At 41.8% G+C, this 24,720-nt stretch overlaps 1 protein-coding gene across 5 annotated transcripts in view; it reads right to left on the bottom strand.

Moving 5' to 3' along the window:
• LOC110834903 (inverted formin-2-like) overlaps positions 1-24,720 on the bottom strand; it is a 47,135-nt gene that overhangs the window by 7,065 nt on the left and 15,350 nt on the right. For 3 of the 5 annotated variants that reach the window (XM_087361401.1, XM_087361400.1, XM_087361403.1), the window contains 7 exons: positions 7,951-8,156; positions 7,738-7,853; positions 5,444-5,603; positions 3,745-3,911; positions 3,264-3,343; positions 634-2,078; positions 200-510 (listed from right to left, as the gene is read on the bottom strand). In XM_087361401.1, coding sequence (XP_087217527.1) covers positions 200-510; positions 634-2,078; positions 3,264-3,343; positions 3,745-3,911; positions 5,444-5,603; positions 7,738-7,853; positions 7,951-8,156 — 2,485 coding nt within the window. Of the gene's footprint in view, positions 1-199; positions 511-633; positions 2,079-3,263; positions 3,344-3,744; positions 3,912-5,443; positions 5,604-6,317; positions 6,534-7,737; positions 7,854-7,950; positions 8,157-15,716; positions 15,903-24,720 lie in introns of those variants that run through there. The other 2 variants (XM_087361402.1, XM_087361404.1) reach the window with 2 other exon arrangements.

Raw genomic sequence — 24,720 nt, forward strand, 5'->3', positions numbered from 1 at the left:
ATAGAAGGGGGTGAGTGGTCACCATCATGCCCCAGCAGAGCTTACCCCCAGGAAAGGACCCAAATACCAAAAATCCTCTGCCCCTGTCGGGGATCGAAATCCGGCAGCCGTCCAGTCCGCAGTCAGTCCCTATACCGACCGAGCTGCCCCAGCTCCAGACTTACAACATGCTACCAATAAGAATCTGTAAAAGTTGTACCTCGTGACGATCTGGTAGTAGACGCTGCAATCCCCGAAGCTTTTCTGTGCCCAGCTCCCTACTAGATGCATCCTGGACTGCTTTCACAACAGCAGAACCACGACCTTTGATCTGGCGCAGACAGATGTTCACCGCAAGACTGCGTTTGCTGTCAAGGAGGTTCAGCTCCACGCTGATGGGCCGTGCCACTGGTGCTGACACGGGACGCTTGCTGCTATCCCCAGATTTCTGGCAGAACAGTTCCTCTAGCTGTTGCAAGTCCAAGCGCTCGGGTTTCGGCAGAGTCTCCACACCCGTCCACACGCAGTCACCTGAAAGAAATTGGACTCGACATTCATGATAAAAGCTAAAATTAATTCCAAGCATCTGCAGTTCATAGGAGAAAAAGGACAGTTTTCATAGAAAGATATGCAGCATTCACACAGAAACGGTACCTGTTAAAGTTTTGGGGATCTTTGTCCAGTTGATAGTCTTCATCTTACGTCGAGAGCCATGCCAGGTATTGAATTTGTTGTCTGGACTCCAACTATCAGAATCAGTGAGGTCACAGGGCAGAGAGCTTCGTATATTCGGCATTGTCATGTAGCCACTGGACTGTGATGAAACAGAGAATGGCAAGAACGGTGGTGGACCAGACATTACCATCGGCAGAGGTGGTGGGGGTGGACCAGACATTACTGATGGCAAAGGGGTTGGAGGAGGAGGTCCAGACATTGCCGATGGCAAAGGTGGTGGAGGAGGTCCAGACATTGCCGATGGCAAAGGTGGTGGAGGAGGTCCAGACATTGCCGATGGCAAAGGTGGTGGAGGAGGTCCAGACATTGCCGATGGCAAAGGTGGTGGAGGAGGTCCAGACATTGCCGATGGCAAAGGTGGTGGAGGAGGTCCAGACATTGCCGATGGCAAAGGTGGTGGAGGAGGTCCAGACATTGCCGATGGCAAAGGTGGTGGAGGAGGTCCAGACATTGCCGATGGCAAAGGTGGTGGAGGAGGTCCAGACATTACTGGTGGCAAAGGAGGCGGAGGAGGTCCAGACATTACCATCAGCAAAGGTGGTGGAGGAGGTCCAGACATTACTGGTGGCAAAGGGGGCGGAGGAGGTCCAGACACTACCATGGGCAGAGGTGGTGGGGGTGGACCAGACATTTCTGGTGGCAGAGGAGGTGGATGAGGAGGACTGGACATTACTGGTGGCAAAGGGGGTAGAGGAGGAACAGATATTTCCGTGGACTGAGATGATGGTGAATCAGATGCTGTCAAAGACAGATTGCGTGGTGGCAGATCAGGTATGATTTCAGGTGAATGAGGATTTTCAAGTAAGGATGAACATGATAAAAGATCAGATATGTCACACTGAGGACTAAGGGACTGGGCAGGAGACAGACTGAGTACTCCTGATACAGGGAGATGGGGAGGCGAGGACATTGTTTCTGCAGTTTGTAACGACAATGAGGTTGTAGCTGCAATGTCCGATGCAGGAATCGAATGAGACTCTGACAATAGCGCAGTTTCTGAAACAGGTGACTGGGGTGACCATGTACATGTTTCAGAAGTATTTGGTGACGATGATTGCAAAGGTCTGAGGTCTTTTTCAGGAGGACGTGGAATAGATGACTCAATTTCTTGTACAGGACAGATATTGACCTTAGTTTTCGCATCTGTATTCTGATACAAACTGTCTGACCCATCAACCTGGACCGCAATTTCTACCGATGCTGGTCTGAGAAGTTGTCCACGGACCCAGCCTCTGGCAGGTGTCTGTGTGCTCTCGCTGCGAAATGTCTTTGTAGCAACGAAGTTCCTCACTCCTCGCATACTGCCTTTATTTGCCGAACTATCTTCAGCTGATATCTCTTCCAGCGCTTCCCAGATGTGATCTCTGCAGCATATAAGCAACATTCATGAGCATGAGATGCCAGATAAAAATATCTCAAATGTTTAACTCACATTTTCCTGGGAACTGATTCTGACATAGTAACATCCACAGTCGTTGAAGGTTGATTTAGGTTTGCAAATTCTGACATTCTACCTGGGTTAACTTTATAAAAATGTAATTTCTTTATCTTACAAATTCATGGTAAAGTATTTTATCCCACTACTTACAAAGTCACTCTAACTCCTATTTCTGAGAAAATTACAGTCAATTAAATTAAATTAAAATTAAATCCGTGGCGTAACAGCCTTCTGATGGCCAAAGCCGACTAGCTGACTGCTGGTCTCACGTTCACATGCCTAAGCAGAGGTGAACGTTCATCCAACCAGATACAGGGTGACGTGTGGTCAGCACGATGAACCCCCAGCCATTGCTAGTTTTCACGACCGGATTACGCTACTCATTGTAGCTCCCCAATTTCCTCACGATGCTGGGTTGGCACCGGTACCATACACCGGTCAAAATCTCATGAGAAAATTTCTTCTCCCCCGAGACTCGAACCAGCGAGCATTCTGTCAGAAGCATGATGCCTCAGACCGCGCGGCTATGGCGCAGGACGAAAATTAGAGTCCGACACATAGAAATCTAAGAGTCTAAATTTGCTATATACTGTAAACAATTTGAAATTTTTATTTCTCATCACGAAATTCTGATAAAGTAACATATAAATAAACATGTAGGAACAGTAGCACCACTCAAGAACTGCAATGGAATCTGCGGTAAAATCTTCTCAGGTGACGAGCCATGACAATCTGGAGCAGACGTCAATCCAGACCAAAGATTCTCTGACGACAAAAGCAGACATCTTCGAAACATTGGACCTCTGCTATGAACTGACCAAGCTGACGACCTTAAAGATTTTATTCCTTCTAGTGGTCACAAGAGCTTCAAGTCTTGTAAAAAAATCTCCCAAGGCCAACACAGAACTAAACATTCTTATACAAAGATTCAGGATAACATTTCAGTAGCATTTTTCAAAACACTAATTTTTTTTTTTATAAATATATGTTTTGTCTATATTTAAAGCACAGTCCAACATGACCTTAGCTTACGACATCAACTGATGCACTGACCACTTGGTATATATGTTTCTAAACACGCGATAAATTACTGTAACTGAGTGACACTTACGTGGCCGGCTGAGATGTATCTAACTGAGACAGATTCAGCAACATGGAATGAAAGTGTAGTGCCTGAGGAGAATCTGCAATCTGAAATAAATCAAATTACACGATACGATGTATTATGTTTACTTCTGTGACAGCTTCTGTTCGTATATTTTCATGGTATCCGCCTGTCTGGCCACGTGCACGTAAGTAACATTTCATAGAGATTCATATCCTCATTCTTTATAAACTTTAATTAATTCATACACATCCCCATAACATATTCCTTAAAGACAAATGTTAATATCGCCCCGTCTACCAAGCGATCCCTTCCCTGCAGGGTTCCTAACCAAAATTTTGTAGTTTATCATCGTCCCGATGCATGCCACATGCCCGGCCCACCTCACATTCCTTGATATTATGAACCTAATATGCGGTGAAAATTTCCAAATTACGGAACTCTTAATTTCATAATTTTCTCCTTTAAAGAACGATGAACCCCTCACCTTATTGGAGATGATGTCGAAAAGTTGTTGTGGTGAAAGGCTTCTGGGATCCTTCTCTAACTCAGATTGATCGCGGTGCAACTTTTCATCAAACACTTCTACCTGAATCTGCACCAGCTCACTTTCAGAGTTCCGTAATTCAGACAAGACGCCACCTAAACCAAGGCCTGAAAGAAAGACACAACTCTGAATCAGATACAGCCGATATCTGGACGGATAACGGAGTCAACATTTCACGTAACGCAAAATCAACATTTGTGCGGTTCGTCAAATGGAAAATAAGGAAGACTTGAGCGCAGAAGTTTCAGGCGTGAGTAGCCCAAGAATGAAGATGCACAACTGGAAGAAGGAATGCTGTCGGAAATTATGCTAATGGCGTCCCACCACAAGTTACAACACTTAGTAATAAAATCTAACAACTTTCTCACAAAGTCTGTCGGTAATGGCATTTTACAATTACGAATCTACGATTATGATTACTTAAGAATGGATCAGGCAATCTCATTTCGTGGTTGAAATTAAGCTAGTAATATCAGCCTAAAGCTGACTTAACTCTGCAGACTGTAGCAAAAATCTGAAAAGAGTATTTAAAAATAATATTATGAAGTCACATGTATTTATTCAGGAACACACCTTTTTAAAAATCAGTGGTATTATTATATCAAATAGCCCCCCCCCACCCCCCCCAATAAAATTACTCCGTAGTTCTCGGGCCAGGCCACATTCGATTTGGCAGTCAGGTAAATATCTGGCGTGGGAGCCATTTTAGAGACACCGACTCTTGTGGATGGAAAGTTCTAATTACTAATGATCCTTCCTTGGTGCACATGGCCGTCCATTACCACTAATTCTTAATATTAAATCTTGGTACCATTTGCACCAAAAATTTTGGAGGTATGGCAGAAACTGTCGTTCTTTTAAATCTATTTTAACGCACATGCAACACCCCACCCCTTTTCACCACTCACTGACAGCACAAAAAGATGTCTGGCGACTACAGAACTGCAAATCTCTCGCATTTATCCGGGGATATATTTATTTAGGAGCCACGGTGGTCTAGCGGTTAGAACGCTGGCCTTGTAATCCTGGGGTCTCGGGTTCGATTCCCGGCGGTGCCCGAATTTATAACTTGTGTTGGGCAAGGCCGTGGTCTAGGCAACACGGAGTTTTCCTCCGTGGCATCCCAACAATTACTCCATTCACACACAGAAGAAGGCAATGGCAAACCACTTCTGGATCATCTGCCAAGAACGTATATGAACAGGTCCCAGTCCGAGAAAAGGATGGAAGGATCCTGTTCATATGGACCTGTCCTCAGACAGAACACTAAATAATAATAAGATGAGGTGGTCTAGCGGTTAGAACGCTGGCCTTGTAATCCTGGGGTCTCGGGTTCGAACTTATAACTTGTGTTGGGCAAGGCCGTGGTCTAGGCAACACGGAGATTTCCTCCGTGGCATCCCAACAATTACTCCATTCACACACAGAAGAAGGCAATGGCAAACCACTTCTGGATCATCTGCCAAGAACGTATATGAACAGGTCCCAGTCCGAGAAGAGAAAAGGATGGAAGGATCCTGTTCATATGGACCTGTCGTCAGACAGAACACTACAAATAAATAAATGTCAGAGAAAACATGAAAAATATTTTTCACTCACAGTTACACGACATTTTGGTTATGACAGCGGAGCAACATACCGAGAAACTCGTTACGGATTCGATCCCTTTGATGAAGATCTTCACAACCAAACACAAGACAGTTCACAAAAGCAAGGAGTGTTGAACGAAGAACGTCGCTCTCCGCAGTCTTCAGTTCTGATATCAGGACTTCAAATCGATACCGCAGGCCATGATACACCTAGACACAACAGAATTTTAACTGCTGTAACAGAACCACTTAATTTTCATTATACTATGCATGCTCATCTACGCATGGATCGGATAAACTGCGAAAACATTTCTATGCAAACTGACATTAAGATTCAAACACAAAATAAAAGTTATTGACTATATTTGTCAGTCAAATGTGCCACATTATACGATAACAAAAACTTTAAAATATTCTGTCAAATTTAAATTGGATCATGTGTTTATTGATTAGTGTGCATTAAACGTAATAAAACGTTGTCAGTGGAACCACGGTTCCGGATAATTTGACGTAAATACGTAAATACGGAAAGGAAGTTTATATATTGGCTTTATTCTAAATATTTCCTTTATACATGCTTTACAATTGAGTAAAGTTTGATTAAGACTTTGCTTATTTAACTTGAATTAGTTACGCTTAAGATGGGTCTGTGGTAGCTGAAATATGTTATAAAATTTGTACATTTTAGAATATCAATATATCGTTCAAACACCATATCTATACAAGATTTTGATCTAGGATTTGACATCAACATTAAGCCAAACGTTTTCTCCATAAATGTGACAAAGCTTTGATTTTCCTCGTTCATTAAACCAATATTAAAATCTCCTGTCAATATTATCGGCATTGTATTAGGATCTTCTGTGGCCATAACTGATAACATCTTTGTATAATTTCTCAAATGACTCAAAATAAATCTCTTACAATCATCAATTGGTGTGTTGGTTACAAATATACAGCGTTATAATTAAAACTTTTTCACCATTGAAAAATACACTCTGCAGCACAGATATCACCTCTCCTTTCAGCTGCGGGTATTCCATTTGCATTTAAAACCTTCCAAATATACAGTTTCCTAGGTAACAACAATGCTGAGTAAACAGATGATGTTTCCAAGGTAACATAACAATGAAGTTACACTTTTTCATAACACATTTTTTTGCCGAATGACGCCGACCATCAAATATAGACGTATTTACGTCAAAAAATCAGCTCTAAAAGGATCTATAATACATTTTGCCTCCTGTTTAAAGTAGATCAAGTCATTGATCTCTGGAAGAAATGTTCCCACTTTCCGATTCATTTAGCTTACTTCCAACAAAAAGTAATTTTACAGGGGACCAAGTCCCATTTTAAAGTACGTGCCGTACCTTTTGGATATTTGGATTATCAATAGCAGGTAATACGGCAGTCTACACAATTGTAGAGTATGTTTAAAATGGGTTACTTGCATTCGGTGTACGTACCCAAATCAAGCCTAGTCCGAGGTCTCAGTCACCCTCTGCCCAGTTCTGCCTGCAGTCCACTGGACAGAGCGTACTCCTAAATGCTGATCGAGCATGCTAACGAGTAGCATTATATTTCTGTCGATTATGCCTTCTAGCTGACCGGAAACCGATATCTTATATCAAACACTACGGCCAGCTTCCCCTCACATGTAATTAATATTCTGTCTACATGAATAAAATTAGAATATATGCGTACATATAACAAAGTGTTCTATGACTGTTTTTTTTTAATTATTTATAAATAAATATTTGAGGTCGTAACCCACAACAACAACATCGACAAATTAATTGTACTGAATCTCACTGACGATCTATTCAGTTTGAATCCCTGCCACAGGATCAATCAGCCTGAAAATGTTTACAATTATTTATTTTAATCCGTCTTATCACAATATTTAAAATTTCTTATAATTAAGATAATAAAATATCATTGATGTTCCATATCGATTGATCGATTTACATTTCCAAAATGTAAAAAAAAAAAAAAAAAAAAAAAAAAAAATGTAAATCGATCAATCGATATGGAACATCAATGATATTTTATTATCTTAATTATAAGAAATTTTAAATATTGTGATCAGACGGATTAAAATAAATAATTGTTATAATATTCACAATATGACGCAATTACACTATCTTCTGAAAATGTTTATTATAATTTTCTTTTTCCAGAAACCCCAGCGTCCTGCCCATGTCAAGAATGAGTCCCTCCCTCTAAGTGCCTACATGGCGTACAGTGTGACAGCTTTTTACTTTCGTTAGGTATAAAGTTTTTACAAACAGTGCTCAAAAGTCAAAAATATTTCAGTGCTGGGGTTGGAAATTCTTGGCCTTACCTTAAAATGCTGAAGAGCGTCGAGAGCCAGAACATGGCCTCGGGGCGATGCAAGACTCACGGCGCAAAGCAGTTCGTACACCTGAAGCTTCACGGTGGGGTTACTTGAAGACAAAACTGGAATATTGTTACGAGAGTGTTTGTAGGTTAGTGACGCTCAGTTCAACGTTCATTGGGGTAATGCACATGGTCACTAGGAGGAAACTTCACTTACCTGAAGCTAGCTTCCGCGTGTACTCATTTCGATCCACGATGTAATGCAGACCCGGTCGGAAATTCATTACGGTCCTAAGACAAGACATGCATTGCATCTGGGTGAGTGCGTCTGCCACCGAGGGAACTCGTCGGTCACCCAGGCGGTTCAAACTCTCTAGCAAGACACCCAGACCATCTCGTTCCAGGAATTCCAGAAGCCATTCCCTGCAGAACAGATAAATACAGTCAGTTCTGTCTCTGTCCATAAATTAATTTTCTCAGTAATAAATTAATACTGCCTGTTGTTTTGTATGGGTGTGAAACATGGTCTCTCACTCAGAGGGAGGAACACAGATTGCAGGTGTTTGAGAATCGGGTGTTGAGGAGGATATTTGGGCCTAGGAGAGAAGACGATGGGGCGTGGAGAAAACTGCACAATGATTAGCTTAAAAATCTGTACTCCTCCCCCAATATTGTCAGGCTGATTAAGTCGAGAATAATGAGATGGGCTGGGCATGTAGCGCGCATGGATGGGACAAGAGGTGTGCTCCGGGTACTGGTTGGGAGGCCTGAGGGGAAGAGACCGCTGGGGAGACCTAGACGTAGATGGGAGGATAATCTCTGGCGGGATCTATGGGAGATAGGAGTTGAAGGAGTCTGGATTTTGTTGGCCCAGGACAGGGTCCGGTGGAGGGCTTTGGTCAATTCGGTGATGAACCTTCGGGTTCCGTAAGCCATCTGGTTGGTTGGGTCCACTATTTGGGAAGCCTGAGGGGAAGAGACCTCTGGGGAGACCTAGACGTAGATGGGAGGATAATGTCAGGCGGGATCTATGGGAGATAGGAGTTGAAGGAGACTGGATTTTGTTGGCCCAGGACAGGGTCCGGTGGAGGGCTTTGGTTAATTCGGTGATGAACCTTCGGGTTCGGTAAGCCATCTAGTTAGTTAGTTAGTTAGTTAATAAATTAATACAGAAAATCAATGGCAGGAAGCCGACAATCAGAAATTATTATGAGATGTGAAGCTCTGGAGAGCAATATAGTATGGACTTGTATTCAAACCTTAAGACAAAGGCAGTATGTTCCTCTAAAACATTGCTATCAACACACAAGTCCAGAAGACATTCCTACCCGGACGAACATCAAAATCAAAAAGTAAATATGTTGTATGTTATTTATTTTGGTAAAACTATATAACATCAAACAACTTTTGAGTGTGTGTGTGGTGGGGGCGAACACTACGACATGCAAACAAGGTGTTCCCAGGTGCACGCAAAAAAACCTTCAGAACACTAATACAGCTAATAAGTGACTGGTATGGTAATTTTAATTAGCAATAATTTATCGCTGGGTCATAATCGTCCCAGAAGTGACATTCGTAGCTTTAAATGTTTCAGAACACTTTATAACAGAATATGAAATGAAATTTTGAGGAATCTTTTTTTTTAAAATGTCTAACAGAGGACTGCTATTTTTACGACATATCCACATCAATAAAATGAGTGTTGGTTTACAGGACAGCTATAATTAAGTTAGGTTAGGTTGGATTAGATTGTTAGCAGGCACTGCAAGGACACTGCGTCCTTGATTTCGTTTTAATAAACTTATATAATATTACCAGCAGTCTTCTTAGATTCTGATTATCCTCTAAATTTTTAACAACAGGAATGGTTGTAACGAATCAGTCTCCATAAATCTTAAAAAAAAAAACATTAGCCGCCATATTGCCATATTGCAATTTCGAGTCGCCCGTGTCGTGAGACATTTTATTCAAAAACGAAACCTAATATCCCTACAATCGGATCACCAAACTTTATATATATATATATATATATATAAAAGAGTAACAGTCCACTTTCAGCAATGTTCATGATTATTATAAGTATTTGCATTCACTTAAAGTTGGTATTATGAGCGTATTAAGAACGTGATATGTAATGTGAGTATCCTGTCAGGTAAATTTCGTTTTGTCAGAAATACACAAAAGTTAAATTCTCTAAAGGCATTAAGTATCGTAAATAAATAGACCCCACTCCCGACGTCATTTATAAATAATGACCTGACGCACGGTTCTAAAAAACAGAATTACCAGGAGATTTATGTTGGAGCTAATTTTTACTACAAACTGTCTTGTCACACACGTCGGAAATGGTGTCACGCCCTCCCCATCCCACAATAAGTTTATGTTTTAATGAGGTTAATATACGCTCAAACAAGAGAAGAAGTTTGTACAAAACAATAAAAAACAAATCGTCGTAAGGAACAGGCTGTTTCTCGTGGAGCTGAGCCAGCAATAATACTTAAGCCACTAGTTTATAAACTAGTTACAAATTGTGAATTCGTTCTCTTTATTTTCAGGTTTATAGTCTCACATTTTCTTCAAAGACCACAGGAAATCACTGAGGATTATCGTGGTAGTTGTCATGGATTGGTCGACTTTCATGTGAGGCACGCGCTACACATTCGTTCACAAGCTGTAACCAATCAGCTGCTTGTGACCGATTCCGAGTACCGCGTTGAAATTCCTTTCTGCAGACATGCACGATCTTGGCAATGGAAACTGTCACTTCTGCCCTGAAATAATCCAGTAATTACCCTGTCTGTTTCCATGGGCCGGAAATGCGAGGGGACCGAATAGCTCACATTCTGCTGGGTTTTTTTTCTTACATTCCCTAGAAATAGCTGGCGTCTGTAGTCTGCGCCCCACGTGTCTCGTAACACGTGTGACAGCTTCAACGAACACTCCGGAATGACCACGTTACCTGCTGGTTCTACCACTGAGATTTTATATATTTATTCAGTGTTCTGTCTGACGACAGGTCCATATGAACAGGATCCTTCCATCCTTTTCTCGGACTGGGACCTGTTCATATACGTTCTTGGCAGATGATCCAGAAGTGGTTTGCCATTGCCTTCTTCTGTGTGTGAATGGGATGCCACGGAGGAAAACTCCGTGTTGCCTAGACCACGGCCTTGCCCAACACAAGTTATAAATTCGGGCACCGCCGGGAATCGAACCCGAGACCCCAGGATTACAAGGCCAGCGTTCTAACCGCTAGACCACCGTGATGTACCACTGAGATAAACATAACAAATACACATCTATTTCATAGCTATCTGATAGGTTAATAACACGCATTGCAAGAAAGAACAGTTTCGAATAGATTCATAACAAACTTTTACTTTTCTCTAATAATTTAACGTTTTCTAAAATGCGTCATTCCACTGTGTTCGTCCCAGTATATTATTTATTAATTTTTATCCACCATTATCCTGTGAGAGAAAGATCTAATTGAACTCATCTGCGAAAGAATGTTTACATTTTTTTTTGTATTTAAATTAATACATAACCGCAGTATAATACCGACCCTCACAAACAATGACAATCACTCAGGATTTGAAGTTCTCACGGCAGCGAGTACGAAGATGGCTGTCTTTTGAGTTGTCACAAAAATCTGGTAAATTTCACTGGTTCTCTGGCAGATATTTAGGGAAATTTTGTATTACAATGATATACAAGCTAGCAATCGAAGTTGTTTTCGATTAATGAGTTCGAGAGTGACACGAACAATCTGTTCCATCACTGACTTCTTTGAAATTCCATTGGGCAAGACAACGAACGGCTGGATGTTTATATAAATTTGATCTTCAATTGTGATGGAATTAAAATATTGTGTATTCTATCAGATGCTTGTCTGCTATGCAAAACGGTGCGTGGTAATAATTAATCGAAACAATGGATTTTCGACAAAATGACAATCGATATTAATCGACATATCTGATTACATCGCAACTGGTGAATTGTACAAAAACTATTACAAATGGTAAATATGTTGTTGATTTATTGCATAATAAGAGTATTTAGCAAATGCGCTGCTGACTTTAATTGATGTTGGTGACTTCTTCAACATTGGTGAGAACAATGGACAGAATGGACGAATGAAACTGTTACATCTCAGCTTCGATTTTGTTAATGTGTGCAAAGGTCGCGTTTGCTTCATTGGGACGACATGAATATGGTAAGTTTTATTACATTGTACACTGTCAGGTACATTCTTTATGCTATTTTTGTTGAGGTTAAATGTTCTTACACGTGTTAAGTTTATTTATCGACAAAAATTACTACGATCTGAACATACTTTATTATTATGACACTGACGTTAGTGGGGGAGATATTACGTCACTCCCGAAGTGGAGCCAGCGTATCAGACGAGGGCTTCATATTTCAAGACTCCAGACAAAACTAGGAACCGAGTGGCAGCTCGCGCCATCTTAGATGTCTTACCAACGTTAGAATCGTAAACTCGAACCGAAATCCATGAATGATAAAATTGAAAAAGGGGACATATTCTACAACAAATTTATTTTCAACCAGAAGCAAAGCTGATTAATGTACTCTCAGAATGGAGGTCACCAGGAAAGGACAGTCTGTTTCTTAATTCTACAAACAATTAAAGACGATTATTCCCATGCGTTACCATTAAATTATCCCAAAACAAGGAAAGACGTTTTTTCCACATAATTTAATCCCAGGCCCTCGCAAGCTGAAAATAATATTAAAATCAGCAGCGTCCTAATGCGTTAACGACGTTTCGGTAGCATAATAAACAACTGACCATCATGATTAGCCTAATTCTTAGGATCAGCTTCGGATATTAACAGCAGTGACTGGGATTGTGATGATCCTGAATAATGAAACGGAAAGGATTCTGAAGGAGATGGTAGTGACTTATTTTGAACTACGGTAATGTCCGAGCACTCGCCTTGAAACACGAGGATCAACCACGAAAACCCACAGTCAGGGCACCAGAAACTTTCATACGGCACACTGCCACTGCATTCCACGTTCCTTCAACGTTCACAGTTTAATCTGCTTAAACTGCAGGTACCAAAAATGACCGTGTACTCTAGTCTGGTAGGAGAAGTTTACCATCATCACTCATCGCCCTGATGACGAAGGCAGCAAGCACCTCTGAAACGTCGGCAAACTCCTACCAGACTACACGGCGTCACAACCCAGAAGACAGCCACCTTGAGACTCAACAGCCGTGAGAACCCGAAACCTCTAGAGCTTGCTTCAAAACCTTTAAAGGCAAGTGGTAACTATGTGTACCACCTGACCACCTGCTCTACCAACCGATAACCTTGCATTTTGCTGACAGTGCACTCATGTTTCGTATGACTCTCACTATAAACGGAGTTAACCAGTTGATCTTTGTAATGGTAAGGCGTTCTGTTTTCTTCGCGGTACGGACTGGATTCTTAAATGCTATTTAGACGAGCTTCGGCTTCGAAGGGTTAATTAATTATCAGAATAAACAGCGATTATTTCCTTAAACAGCGTTAACCAGTTGATCTTTGTAATGGTGAGGCGTTGTGTTTTCTTCGCGGTACGGACTGGATTCTTAAATGCTATTTAGACGAGCTTCGGCTTCGAAGGGTTAATTAATTATCAGAATAAACAGCGATTATTTCCTTAAACAGCGTTAACCAGTTGATCTTTGTAACGGTGAGGCGTTGTGTTTTCTTCGCGGTACGGACTGGATTCTTAAATGCTATTTAGACTGCAAGCTTCTCATGCAGCCCTCCCGATTTAAATTAATCAAAATTTACCACCCCTTAACGCCGTCAAAATTCACCCCCCTCCCCTCAGTAGGAACTTCTAAATTATGTATTAAACTTCCAAATTAATAGCCTCAGCTTTCTCTAATACAAAATTTCAAAATTCCGTCTTTTATGCCAATCATCACACTAACGCCTTCACTCTTACTTTATCCTTAACAGAAGGACGAGCGGGCATTGCCTGGGGACCTTCTAGCTATAAGATGCTCTTTCTCCCCCCCAGATATCGAAGTGTCTCTCACTTCTCCCCCACCAATTTCCTCTCTCTCTCTCTCTCTCTCGGCTTTAAAGGCTTATTTAAAACTCAAGACTCATGAAGCGACGTCCATCAGTCCGCAATTCTTGGACAACCCTTTTGTCTTGTCCACACACAGCCACGATAAAAGGGAAAAGATGGACAAAGTTTAGAATTTATATCCACAACTGCGTTAGTCGCATTGAATCCTGTTTTATTTTAATATGGAACAATAAATTTTACGTGTTAAAAAATTCTAATTTGATTTTAGATACTGGACGTTCAACTTTGACATTTTGATTATTTAAGCACGGTTTATTTGTCTGAAGCGACACGAGGGGATGATCCTGTTCTGAGTTATATATAAAAAAAACTAAACAGCAAGCGGCCGTGGTCTATTTTAAAGAGGGAGGATAAGTTATGTTCACCGCAGAGTTTTGAAAATCTTGCATGACTTTCTTTGACAAATTTAAAGCAGAAACAGTGATATTCTCAGATTTGGTGACGATGGCTGTGCATTAGCACGTGATATTTTATAACTTTTGGTACTTCACTCTTTTTCCTTAATGGCAAGGCTGACAATGAGACGAATCTCCAGACGCCCAGGTACATCAAATGGGAAAAATTGACAGCGGAATTATTAATATGGACATCGTCACTTCATACAGAGCGTACAAGAACACGCGGACACTTCAAGGAGCGAATTTTAGCTTCCTAAAAATCAAAGCGGATTATACAAAAGACGGAAGGTTTTATTAGACGGGTAATAAATTGTGAAAGACGAAATTCGGAGCAGTTTGCATTTCATTACACTCAGGTGTCAGAAAATGGAGCAGCCATTTTGGTTACGTCACTTCCTTAGGCGTTACTGATAAGGCCACTGTTGAAAGCGTCCCGATAGAAATAGATGACAATTAAAAATGGGTTTTTACGATAAAATACACCAACTTCATAATACAAGTTAAATAAATTTAATTCAATTCAAATTGGTGCCATCACGTTCGTAATGCGGCTAGTCGATTTTTTTCAATTCTACCAACATAATGACGAAAAAATCTCGCTGACACGGGGTACGGGTAAATTAAGAACTGTCAGACAGATTAAATTATCAGCCAGATCCGTTTATCAGTGTTTCCAGTCCACGCTCCACCAGTGACAATGCATAAATCAGTGCGCTTGTTAAGTTTTCGTTGTTCCAAAGCGCCCAAATGAATTCCTTGTCCGAGCCGCCTTATCTCGTCTGATAACTTCACGAATCGTAATTTAAGTGAGCAATAAATAAACGTTATTAATTCTAATAAATTACACGAGAAAAGATTTATGAAAAGTTACGTTTATTTCGTGATCGACATTTTTATTTTGAAGTGGATCCACCCGAAATTCGCAACTTCTCCAAAAACAAAGTCAAATATGACGCCTTAACGCGAGTTAATTGTGAAAGAACACGTTTATTGTTCGAGTAGGCGAAGTGACATTATGATCGGCCATCTTTCGGTTTCCTGAGCAGCTTAATTATTGCAAAATCACTTGTCAAAACAAGGCGATAACTTTGCCGAAAAACACTTGAGAGACGCAATTTGGCTTGGCTCTTGAATTTTACGAGGACCTCGATATACGACGCGTTTATAAATCCCTAAAATCAAACCTAACCTCTGCACGTCAGCACCACGCGAGTAATTAAAGTTAAAACCCGTTACTTCGTTGACCGAGCTCCAAGGGCTGATGTAAGACCCCGTGAAGGACGAACTCCGCGTATTCAGAATCCTGGCACTGAGTGGACGCATGAGGCTGGGTGTCGAGAGAAGGGCAGGTTTGAACCTGACGGTGATGGCAGCAGTGTACAAATCCCAAACAAAACAAACACTTCACTTCTGTTGCCGACTGAAGGTTCAAGTCAAACCACAACGAAGTCGCGTGGCAAGCGATTACCTTCTGGCTTCGTCCGTCTTTATCAGAAGACGAGTCTGCGAAAATTGGCTAAGGTCATCCGCCCCGGCCACTGCGAGGTCCACGTACCGGGGAAGCAGCGATTCTGACCGCTTCCTGCCCGATCCGTGCACAGTCATCGTGAACTCTCCGCACTTCACTCACACCCGTTCACTGGTCGGCGTCTCGGCGAATACTGACTGTTATCACCGCCGGCTCTAGGCCATTATCTTCCCTGCCAGCGCGTCTCCCGGCACTCCGCCCGCCTTCAGGAGCCAACAGCTGTCGACATCAACGAGAAGTTCCCCGCGTTTTATGCAACCCGAAGATTCATCGCCGTGCTCACGACAGCCCACCACTGGACGCCGGCCTGAGCCACATGAATCCAATCCACAATCCACACGTCAGATCCATTTTTTTTAAATCCGAAATGTGTCCAACCCATCTTTGATTTCGTGGTGACTCGTCGATGGACGGAAACGTTTCGGAGAAACATACCGCATCCATCTTCAGGACTGGATTTAGACAAAGTCCACGTGGAGCAAAGGACCAACATCGTCAACTTCATCGCCGCGAGAACCTCAGACCTCAGCAACATTTCGACGAGATTCATAATTTTACTTTTCGCCGAACATTACACCTGTTAGAGGGATGGAATTAAACGGGCGAGTCATGTAGCACGCATGGGAAAAGACGCAGAAACGCGTTCGTTCAGGCCGTCGGCTGCAAAAAAAACAGTCGTCACGAGGGGACCTCTCGGCCGACCCCACACAGTTGAGTCTCTTGACAGCTGTGAGGTAATATCAATCACAGACAACTAACCCCAAGGAGCACAGAGCCCTTGCCCTGGGCATGACATCTCCGCGTTTAATGGAACCCGAAGGCTCATTACCGTGTTCACACCAGCCCGCCACTGGACCATGTCCTGAGCCAGCTGAATCCAGTCCACACATTCACAACATGTATTTTTTGGATGCGTCTCTACGCCTAGGTCTCTCAAGTGGCGCCTTACCTCCAGATTCATCTCGTACTCGTCTCCATCCGGGACTTTGTTTCGCGGTCTGTCACAAATCGGAGAGAGAGAGGGGGGGGGGAACCTTAGCATTCATTCGGATCTTTAGCATCAGAATCAAAATACGTCCTGCGATTTTCCTCAGGCATGCTGAACATTTCTGTTTCGAAGTTAGGGATGCACAAAGCAGGGCTTCACGACATCGTTGGCCAACCCTACCTCAAAAGAATCCAGCAGACATTAAAATTAATAATCTACAGAATTGCCCGAAGTACGCAGGGGTTAGATAAACTACATTACAAAATATATTTCTAAATTTTAATGTATATTTTATATATATTTTTATATAAAATATATAAAAATAATATATAGAAAGTTGTATTTGAGTTGTTGTTGATTTGAATTTTTATATAATTATATTCACCTGAAGATGGTTCTTTTAGGAACTGAAACATGTCGTGAAAAATGATGGTCTAATGTAAATCGAATATTTCGATAAAGAACATCATTTGATATATTTTAAATATTTTAAATGTTAATTATTGTAATATTTAATAAGAATTTATTGTGATTAGACGGACAAGATTTAAAATATATATTTATTATATCACAATATGACGCAACTTTACCATCTCATGAAATTTTAATGTGTTTTTGGAATAACCACCAACAACTTTCCAAGAGTTCCTTAATGTTTCTTAAGCGATTTTGGTAAAAGAATCTGTCCTACTACACACCATGTAGGCGCTTGGGGTGAGATGATGTATAGCTCCTACTCATTCTTAACCTCGGCACTAGATGGGGGTGAGTGGTCAGCGTCACGCCCCGGCCGCGATTTACCCCGGGGAAAGGACCCATTGGATAGGAGGCTGGGTGGGCCCCAGAACCGGTCTGGAGGTAAAATCCTCTGCCCCCATCAGGGATCGAACCCCGGTCGTCCAGTTCGTGGCAAGTCGCTTTCCTGACTGAGCTACGCCGGATAACATAATTCAAACAGACCCTAACGAAAGCAATCGAGTGAAATGTGAGGTTAGGTGACCTTGGTGGCCAGTGTAAAGGACTTCCTTGTTGGTAAACGTTCTACTTAGGGCAATCTCAAATAGAATCAGGACGGTGAGCGAGAAGTTTTGTTTTCGAGACATCACAAACACAGATTACGTCAAACGAATCATAGATTGCGTAAATGTTTTCTACTTAAGTATCGAAAACAGATGAATAACGGTACTTTAAGGAAAACGCGCTCAGTAAGATGTTCTCAGAATGTGTTGTCATGGTTTATCTCAGTATCTGCGTACGAGCTGATTGTGATCAACTAACATCTTGAGAGTGCTTTAAAGCAAGATATTTTAAGTCTGTTCTGTTCTGTATCTGTACAAAGATTAGCGTATCAATACACACGAATAAGTACAAACGTAAGAGGAAAATGTTTTTATTACGTAAATACGTCTATATTTTAGGGTCAGTGTTATTCGGCAAAAATATGTGTTACGAAAAAGTGTAACCATTGTTATGTTACTTGGGAAACGTCATCTGTTTACTCGGCATTGTTGTTACCTCTAAAACATTACATTACATTACATTCATCTACCACAGACCCATCTTAAGCGTAACTAATTCAAGTTAAATAAGCAAAGTCTTAATCAAACTTTACTCAATTTTAAAGCATGTATAAAGGAAATATTTAGAATAAAGCCAATATATAAACTTCCTTTCCGTATAGACGTATTTACGTCAAATTCTCCCGAACCGTGGTTCCACTGACAACTTTTTCCCTGGTCATCATGGATACAAGTTGTATTTTTCTTTGAGGTAGGGACAGAGTGTTTAAAAATTATTTGGACGAGATTAACCCATAATTAAATTCTTAAATGTACCTCTGCGGTCGAAGTTCAACGTTCAACATGTCTGACAAGTTGTAATGAAACGCGCTAATCTTATCAGCTTTATCTGAAGCCACCTTGGTAACGGCCTTCAATCGTTTGGGACATCTTGGTGTCATAAAACGAATTGTACAAGTACCAATGGCCACTCATCCAAGATTATGCCAGCGCATTTCAAAGTACAGGCATACCTCGGATATATTGCGGGTTAGGTTCCAGACCACCGCAATAAAGCGAGTCACACGAATTTTTTGGTTTCCCAGTGCATATAAAAATTATGTTTACCAAAATGTGACTCAGAGACACGAAGTGAGAATGTGATGTTGGATAATGGCGCCGATAGAATTGCTCGACGCAGGGTTGCCACACACCTTCGATTTGTAAAAAAAAAACACGCAATATCTACGAAGCGAAATAAAACGAGGTATGCCTGTAGCTGAATAAAACCCAGCGCCCGTCTATCTTCGGACGTGTGCTTAAGTCAGTACTGGCTTTTGTTTCACGAAAAGTAGAGTCTGTTGCCATGGAAACGAAAGAGTGTACATCTTGCAGGGTTGAAGCTCTAATCCCAGAAAGGAACTTTAAGCTCGCTCGATCTATGAAGACATCCTGTTGAGTCCATCGATTTAGATTCAAGATTTATCAAAATACACTGATCTATGGCCACGGCGGTCTAGCGGTTAGAACGCTGGCCTTGTAATCCTGGGGTCTCGGGTTCGATTGCCGGCGGTGCCCGAATTTATAACTTGTGTTGGGCAAGGCCGTGGTCTAGGCAACACGGAGGTTTCCTCCGTGGCATCCCAACAATTACTCCATTCACACACAGAAGAAGGCAATGGCAAACCACTTCTGGATCATCTGCCAAGAACGTATATGAACAGGTCCCAGTCCGAGAAAAGGATGGAAGGATCCTCTTCATATGGACCTGTCGTCAGACAGAACACTAAATAATAATAAAAAAAAATATCCTTAGGAGATTCGTATTACCTCAGTGTAGGGGTGTGAAAACTACGGCCCGTGACGAAGTCACTTCGGCCAGCAAAGTTGTTTATATAAAATCACAGCCCTTCATAAATTTTATGTTTCTGACACAAATTATAAGACATGAGAGGGCACTTTAGTTGTAAAAAAATATATAAAGTGTTCATGGACGATCACATTTTGGGGTCCCATTAACTTTTGAACTACAATTATATTATATTAAGAGCAGATTATATTCTGGAATTGCTTGGAGCTGTTCAGTAAAAACTCTGAGGAGATAAGAAGTTCTGTAAGTTTTGAATCTGTAGTGTAATCCGGGGGTTCTCACCCCTTTTCTCGCCGGCGTACCACTAATTCTAATGTACCACTAACCAAAGGCGTTCAGGGAAAAACTTATTCATTTTAATATTATCTTTTGATTCTCTTACTTAGTTCGCGTACCACTCAACTTTGGCTCGCGTATCACAGGTTGAGAAACGCCGGTGTAATTTTTTTAGCGACAAATCCCAAGGAATTGTTTTCTGCCAACGGAGGAGCCCCGTTTCAGATAAAGTGGATTAACGTTAATATGAAATAACGTAAATTGACTTAAAGTGGGCACTGTAATGGCATCTGATGTCCTCTCTAGACGAGGCAATAATAAATGCGTATTAAAAAGAAGATAATTTGACTTTTCTCATTCCATCTGCGGTTATTTCTTGTAAGAATCACAGGAATCGATGAGGTATTTGCGGATTAACACGCGAACATCACGATAAAATGTTGATGGGTTTTTTCTGACAGAATAAGTGAAAAATTATCACAAGGTCGCTAGAATTGCCTTATGGTCAGTGCAGTATACACAACCAGGGGAGATAAGTATTTTTATGTTGGTACAATTGTGACTGCAACAAAGAATTGACCGCTTTGGTGGGCCAAATTTCAAGGCAGTTTTTCCGAGCACAGCGTACAAAAAGTGTCTAAGCGACACTTCGTGTTTTCAAATTTGACTCACGTTTAATTACAACAGTGAACAAGTAAATTACACCAGAAATAATTTCGTCCGGAATGGATTCATACGCGGACGGACACAAACCCGTGGAGGCTGACAGATGTTTACGGATTATTTTTATTTATTATTATTTTAGTGTTCTGTTTGACGACAGGTCCATATGAACAGGATCCTTCCATCCTTTTCTCTTCTCGGACTGGGACCTGTTCATATACGTTCTTGGCAGATGATCCAGAAGTGGTTTGCCATTGCCTTCTTCTGTGTGTGAATGGAGTAATTGTTGGGATGCCACGGAGGAAAACTCCGTGTTGCCTAGACCACGGCCTTGCCCAACACAAGTTATAAATTCGAACCCGAGACCCCAGGATTACAAGGCCAGCGTTCTAACCGCTAGACCACCTCATCTTATTATTATTTAGTGTTCTGTCTGACGACAGGTCCATATGAACAGGATCCTTCCATCCTTTTCTCGGACTGGGACCTGTTCATATATGTTCTTGGCAGATGATCCAGAAGTGGTTTGCCATTGCCTTCTTCTGTGTGTGAATGGAGTAATTGTTGGGATGCCACGGAGGAAAACTCCGTGTTGCCTAGGTTGCATCTTAACACCTCGGTTGGGCCTCAAACACCGTCTAGTGCACTGATGTTTATGATCATGTTATCACCGTAATATGATACGCGTATTATCACCCTCGCCTTACGTGGCCTGTGTTATTTAACGACGCTATCAGTAACTCAGAATACACAGCGTCTAATTATCTAAGGTTTAATAAATAATGAATGGTTAAGGATTTGGAAGGAAGAGGTCGGTGTGGGTGGTCTGGGTTTCTTTTCGGAACGGGCTGAGAAAAACCACGAAAACCTTTTGTTTTTAGCCGGGATGTCCAGAATAGAAAGGCAGAGGTGCGTGAATGCGGTGTTGTAGCGCGCAGGCGTAAACAAAATGGCCGATTCTAATCAAAATGGCGCCAGTGGATCTCAATTCGATGTCATATGCATTATACTAGGGTCGAGTGGGATGGGAAGATGATTATGAATGATATTTCTGTACGGAGTTTTGAAACAAGAATTCTTCAGACCAAAATAGACAGCAGTTGGACCAAAATTATAAGTGGTCTTACCCCTAAAACTGTCGTGTTAGCCTGCTCGGTACATTTAAGTCCTGAAGGAACCAATGCACCTTAATTAGCATTAATATACTTTAAGTAATTATAAGCAGGGTTGCAATTCAAACAAATCAGTGAATTTAGTGTACTTTTGCAAAGTCAGAAACATAAATAATAAAGTTTTAAGTCGATTTTCTTATTTCTAAGAATATAAACCCGTAAAAAAGTATCTTAAATTTTTTTTTTGTACGCAATCGATGCTCGGGGGGGGTACCTAAATTAGTAAGCAGATGATAATCCTGCTGATAATGACGAGGTACGTTCATTTCTTCACGTAAGCCATTTGTGTTTCACTGATAACGCCTGTATCTTAAAGAACATGGTGCACTTTCCACAGACAGATGACGAGGCTGAATGCATTAAGACACATCTTCCTTCAATCTTCTATACGTTGTTCCACAGGTCACAAAACAAACTTCAAGATCTCACCTCAAACCAAACTGGGCCTTAATTCCATGAGACATTTTACTATCGACTCTCGTCTCATCGTCTTCGTGTTAATTAGGTTTCAAGGTCTTAATGGCCCAGACAGATAGTGGTCTGCGTATTGTTTGGGGTTCTTTCTTATCGATAATTTTTCAAGTACAATTTAAAAATAGCTAACTAACTAACTAGATGGCTTACCGAACCCGAAGGTTCATCACCGAATTAACCAAAGCCCTCCACCGGACCCTGTCCTGGGCCAACAAAATCCAGTCTCCTTCAACTCCTATCTCCCATAGATCCCGCCTGAGATTATCCTCCCATCTACGTCTAGGTCTCCCCAGCGGTCTTCGAAGGGTTAATTAATTATCAGATTAAACAGCGATTATTTCCTTAAACAGCGTTAACCAGTTGATCTTTGTAACGGTGAGGCGTTGTGTTTTCTTCGCGGTACGGACTGAATTATTAAATGCTATTTAGACGAGCTTCGGCTTCGAAGGGTTAATTAATTATCAGAATAAAAATCTATTATTTCCTTAAACAGCGTTAACCAGTTGATCTTTGTAATGGTGAGGCGTTGTGTTTTCTTCGCGGTACGGACTGGATTCTTAAATGCTATTTAGACGAGCTTCGGCTTCGAAGGGTTAATTAATTATCAGAATAAAAATCTATTATTTCCTTAAACAGCGTTAACCAATTGATCTTTGTAATGGTGAGGCGTTGTGTTTTCTTCGCGGTACGGACTGAATTCTTAAATGCAATTTAGACGAGCTTCGGCTTCGAAGGGTTAAGATATAATTATACGGTTCACTGGAACAGGGCATTCTTCTGCTCAAGCGACTATCGATATCAATTTTCAGCGTCGTCATGGTTTCTGGGAAGCGTCCCTCCCTTGAGGCCAGAACAAATTACAGGCGTCTGTAAGCAAAGTGACGAGGGGGAAATATCCGAACGTAAGAAAGGACGAAGAAAATGAACTTCGTTATTTTCTCACGTCACCTTGTGCTGTTGTTCACGCGGAATTTTGAGGGGGGGGAATCTCACCGAAGATGCCCAATTAAGCTGGATCTAAAGTAGACAGGTAGTAGTGACGATGGGAGGATGCAGCTGACTCAGGATAATACCAAACGGCGTGCTTTGGCATTAGCGGTGTTCGGCCATTTTTGTATTGCGCGAAAGATGAGTCACGAAGTGTTTGCCCCCTCCCCCTTCAGCTGTTCATCCGGGCCATAAAAGTGTTGTCTGTCATTACCCCAACGTGCGATCATAAAAGGATAAGACGCAAGGTGTTAACAGAAGGTGGAGCCTCTTTAAGAGTCTCCGAATTGGCGCAACACCGGATGGACTCGACGACGAACACGGCCGTGTTCTGGGTTTCTGCGCCCTGTCGTCTGGTAGAAGATTACTGACGTTCGCAGGTCCTTGCTGCCTCCATCATCAGGGCGACCAACAACAATACGCCCTGATGACGGAGGCAAAAGAGCACCTCTGAAACGTCGATGAAGTCTACCAGACTACAGGTCGCTACAACCCAGAACACGGCCGTGTTCAGTGTCAACGATTTTGTGCTATTCGTTCCAGGACGCCAAGGATTGTTTCCTAAAACGTAATATCATTTGTTTCCTAGGACTAAACGTTATAATCGATTTAAACGTTCCACACAACTTAACTTATTGTAAGACAGGCCGCATCACGGGTTCATTTTCTTACTCAAGAAGAAGGAGGGGAAGAAGAAAAGAAGAAGGAGAGGAAGGAGGGGAAGAAGAGGAAGAAGGAGAGGAAGAAAAGAAGGAGAGGAAGGAGAGGAAGAAGAAAAAGGAGAAGGAGGGGAAGAAGAAAAGAAGAAGGAGAGGAAGGAGGGGAAGAAGAGGAAGAAGGAGAGGAAGAAAAGAAGGAGAGGAAGGAGAGGAAGAAGAAAAAGGAGAAGGAGGGGAAGAAAAAAGAAGGAGAGGAAGGAGGGGAAGAAGAGGAAGAAGGAGAGGAAGAAAAGAAGGAGAGGAAGGAGAGGAAGAAGAAAAAGGAGAAGGAGGGGAAGAAGAAAAGAAGAAGGAGAGGAAGGAGGGGAAGAAGAGGAAGAAGGAGAGGAAGAAAAGAAGGAGAGGAAGGAGAGGAAGAAGAAAAAGGAGAAGGAGGGGAAGAAAAAAGAAGGAGAGGAAGGAGGGGAAGAAGAGGAAGAAGGAGAGGAAGAAAAGAAGGAGAGGAAGGAGAGGAAGAAGAAAAAGGAGAAGGAGGGGAAGAAAAAAGAAGGAGAGGAAGGAGGGGAAGAAGAGGAAGAAGGAGAGGAAGAAAAGAAGGAGAGGAAGGAGAGGAAGAAGAAAAAGGAGAAGGAGGGGAAGAAAAAAGAAGGAGAGGAAGAAGAAGAGGAGGAGGAGAAGAGGAAGAAGGAGAAGAGGAAGGAGGGGAGGAAGGAGGGTAAGAAGGAGAGGAGAGGAATAAGAAGAGGAGAAGAGAAAGAAGAAGCAGAAGAGGAAGAAGGAGAAGAGGAAGAAGGAGGGGAAGAAGAGGAAGAAGAAAAAGGAGAAGGAGGGGAAGAAAAAAGAAGGAGAGGAAGGAG

The sequence above is a fragment of the Zootermopsis nevadensis genome, unplaced genomic scaffold (genome assembly GCF_977971745.1).
Source record: "Zootermopsis nevadensis isolate Lab colony 2312 unplaced genomic scaffold, Znev_1.0 Znev_ptg000057l, whole genome shotgun sequence".
Taxonomy (NCBI): Eukaryota; Metazoa; Arthropoda; class Insecta; order Blattodea; family Termopsidae; genus Zootermopsis; species Zootermopsis nevadensis.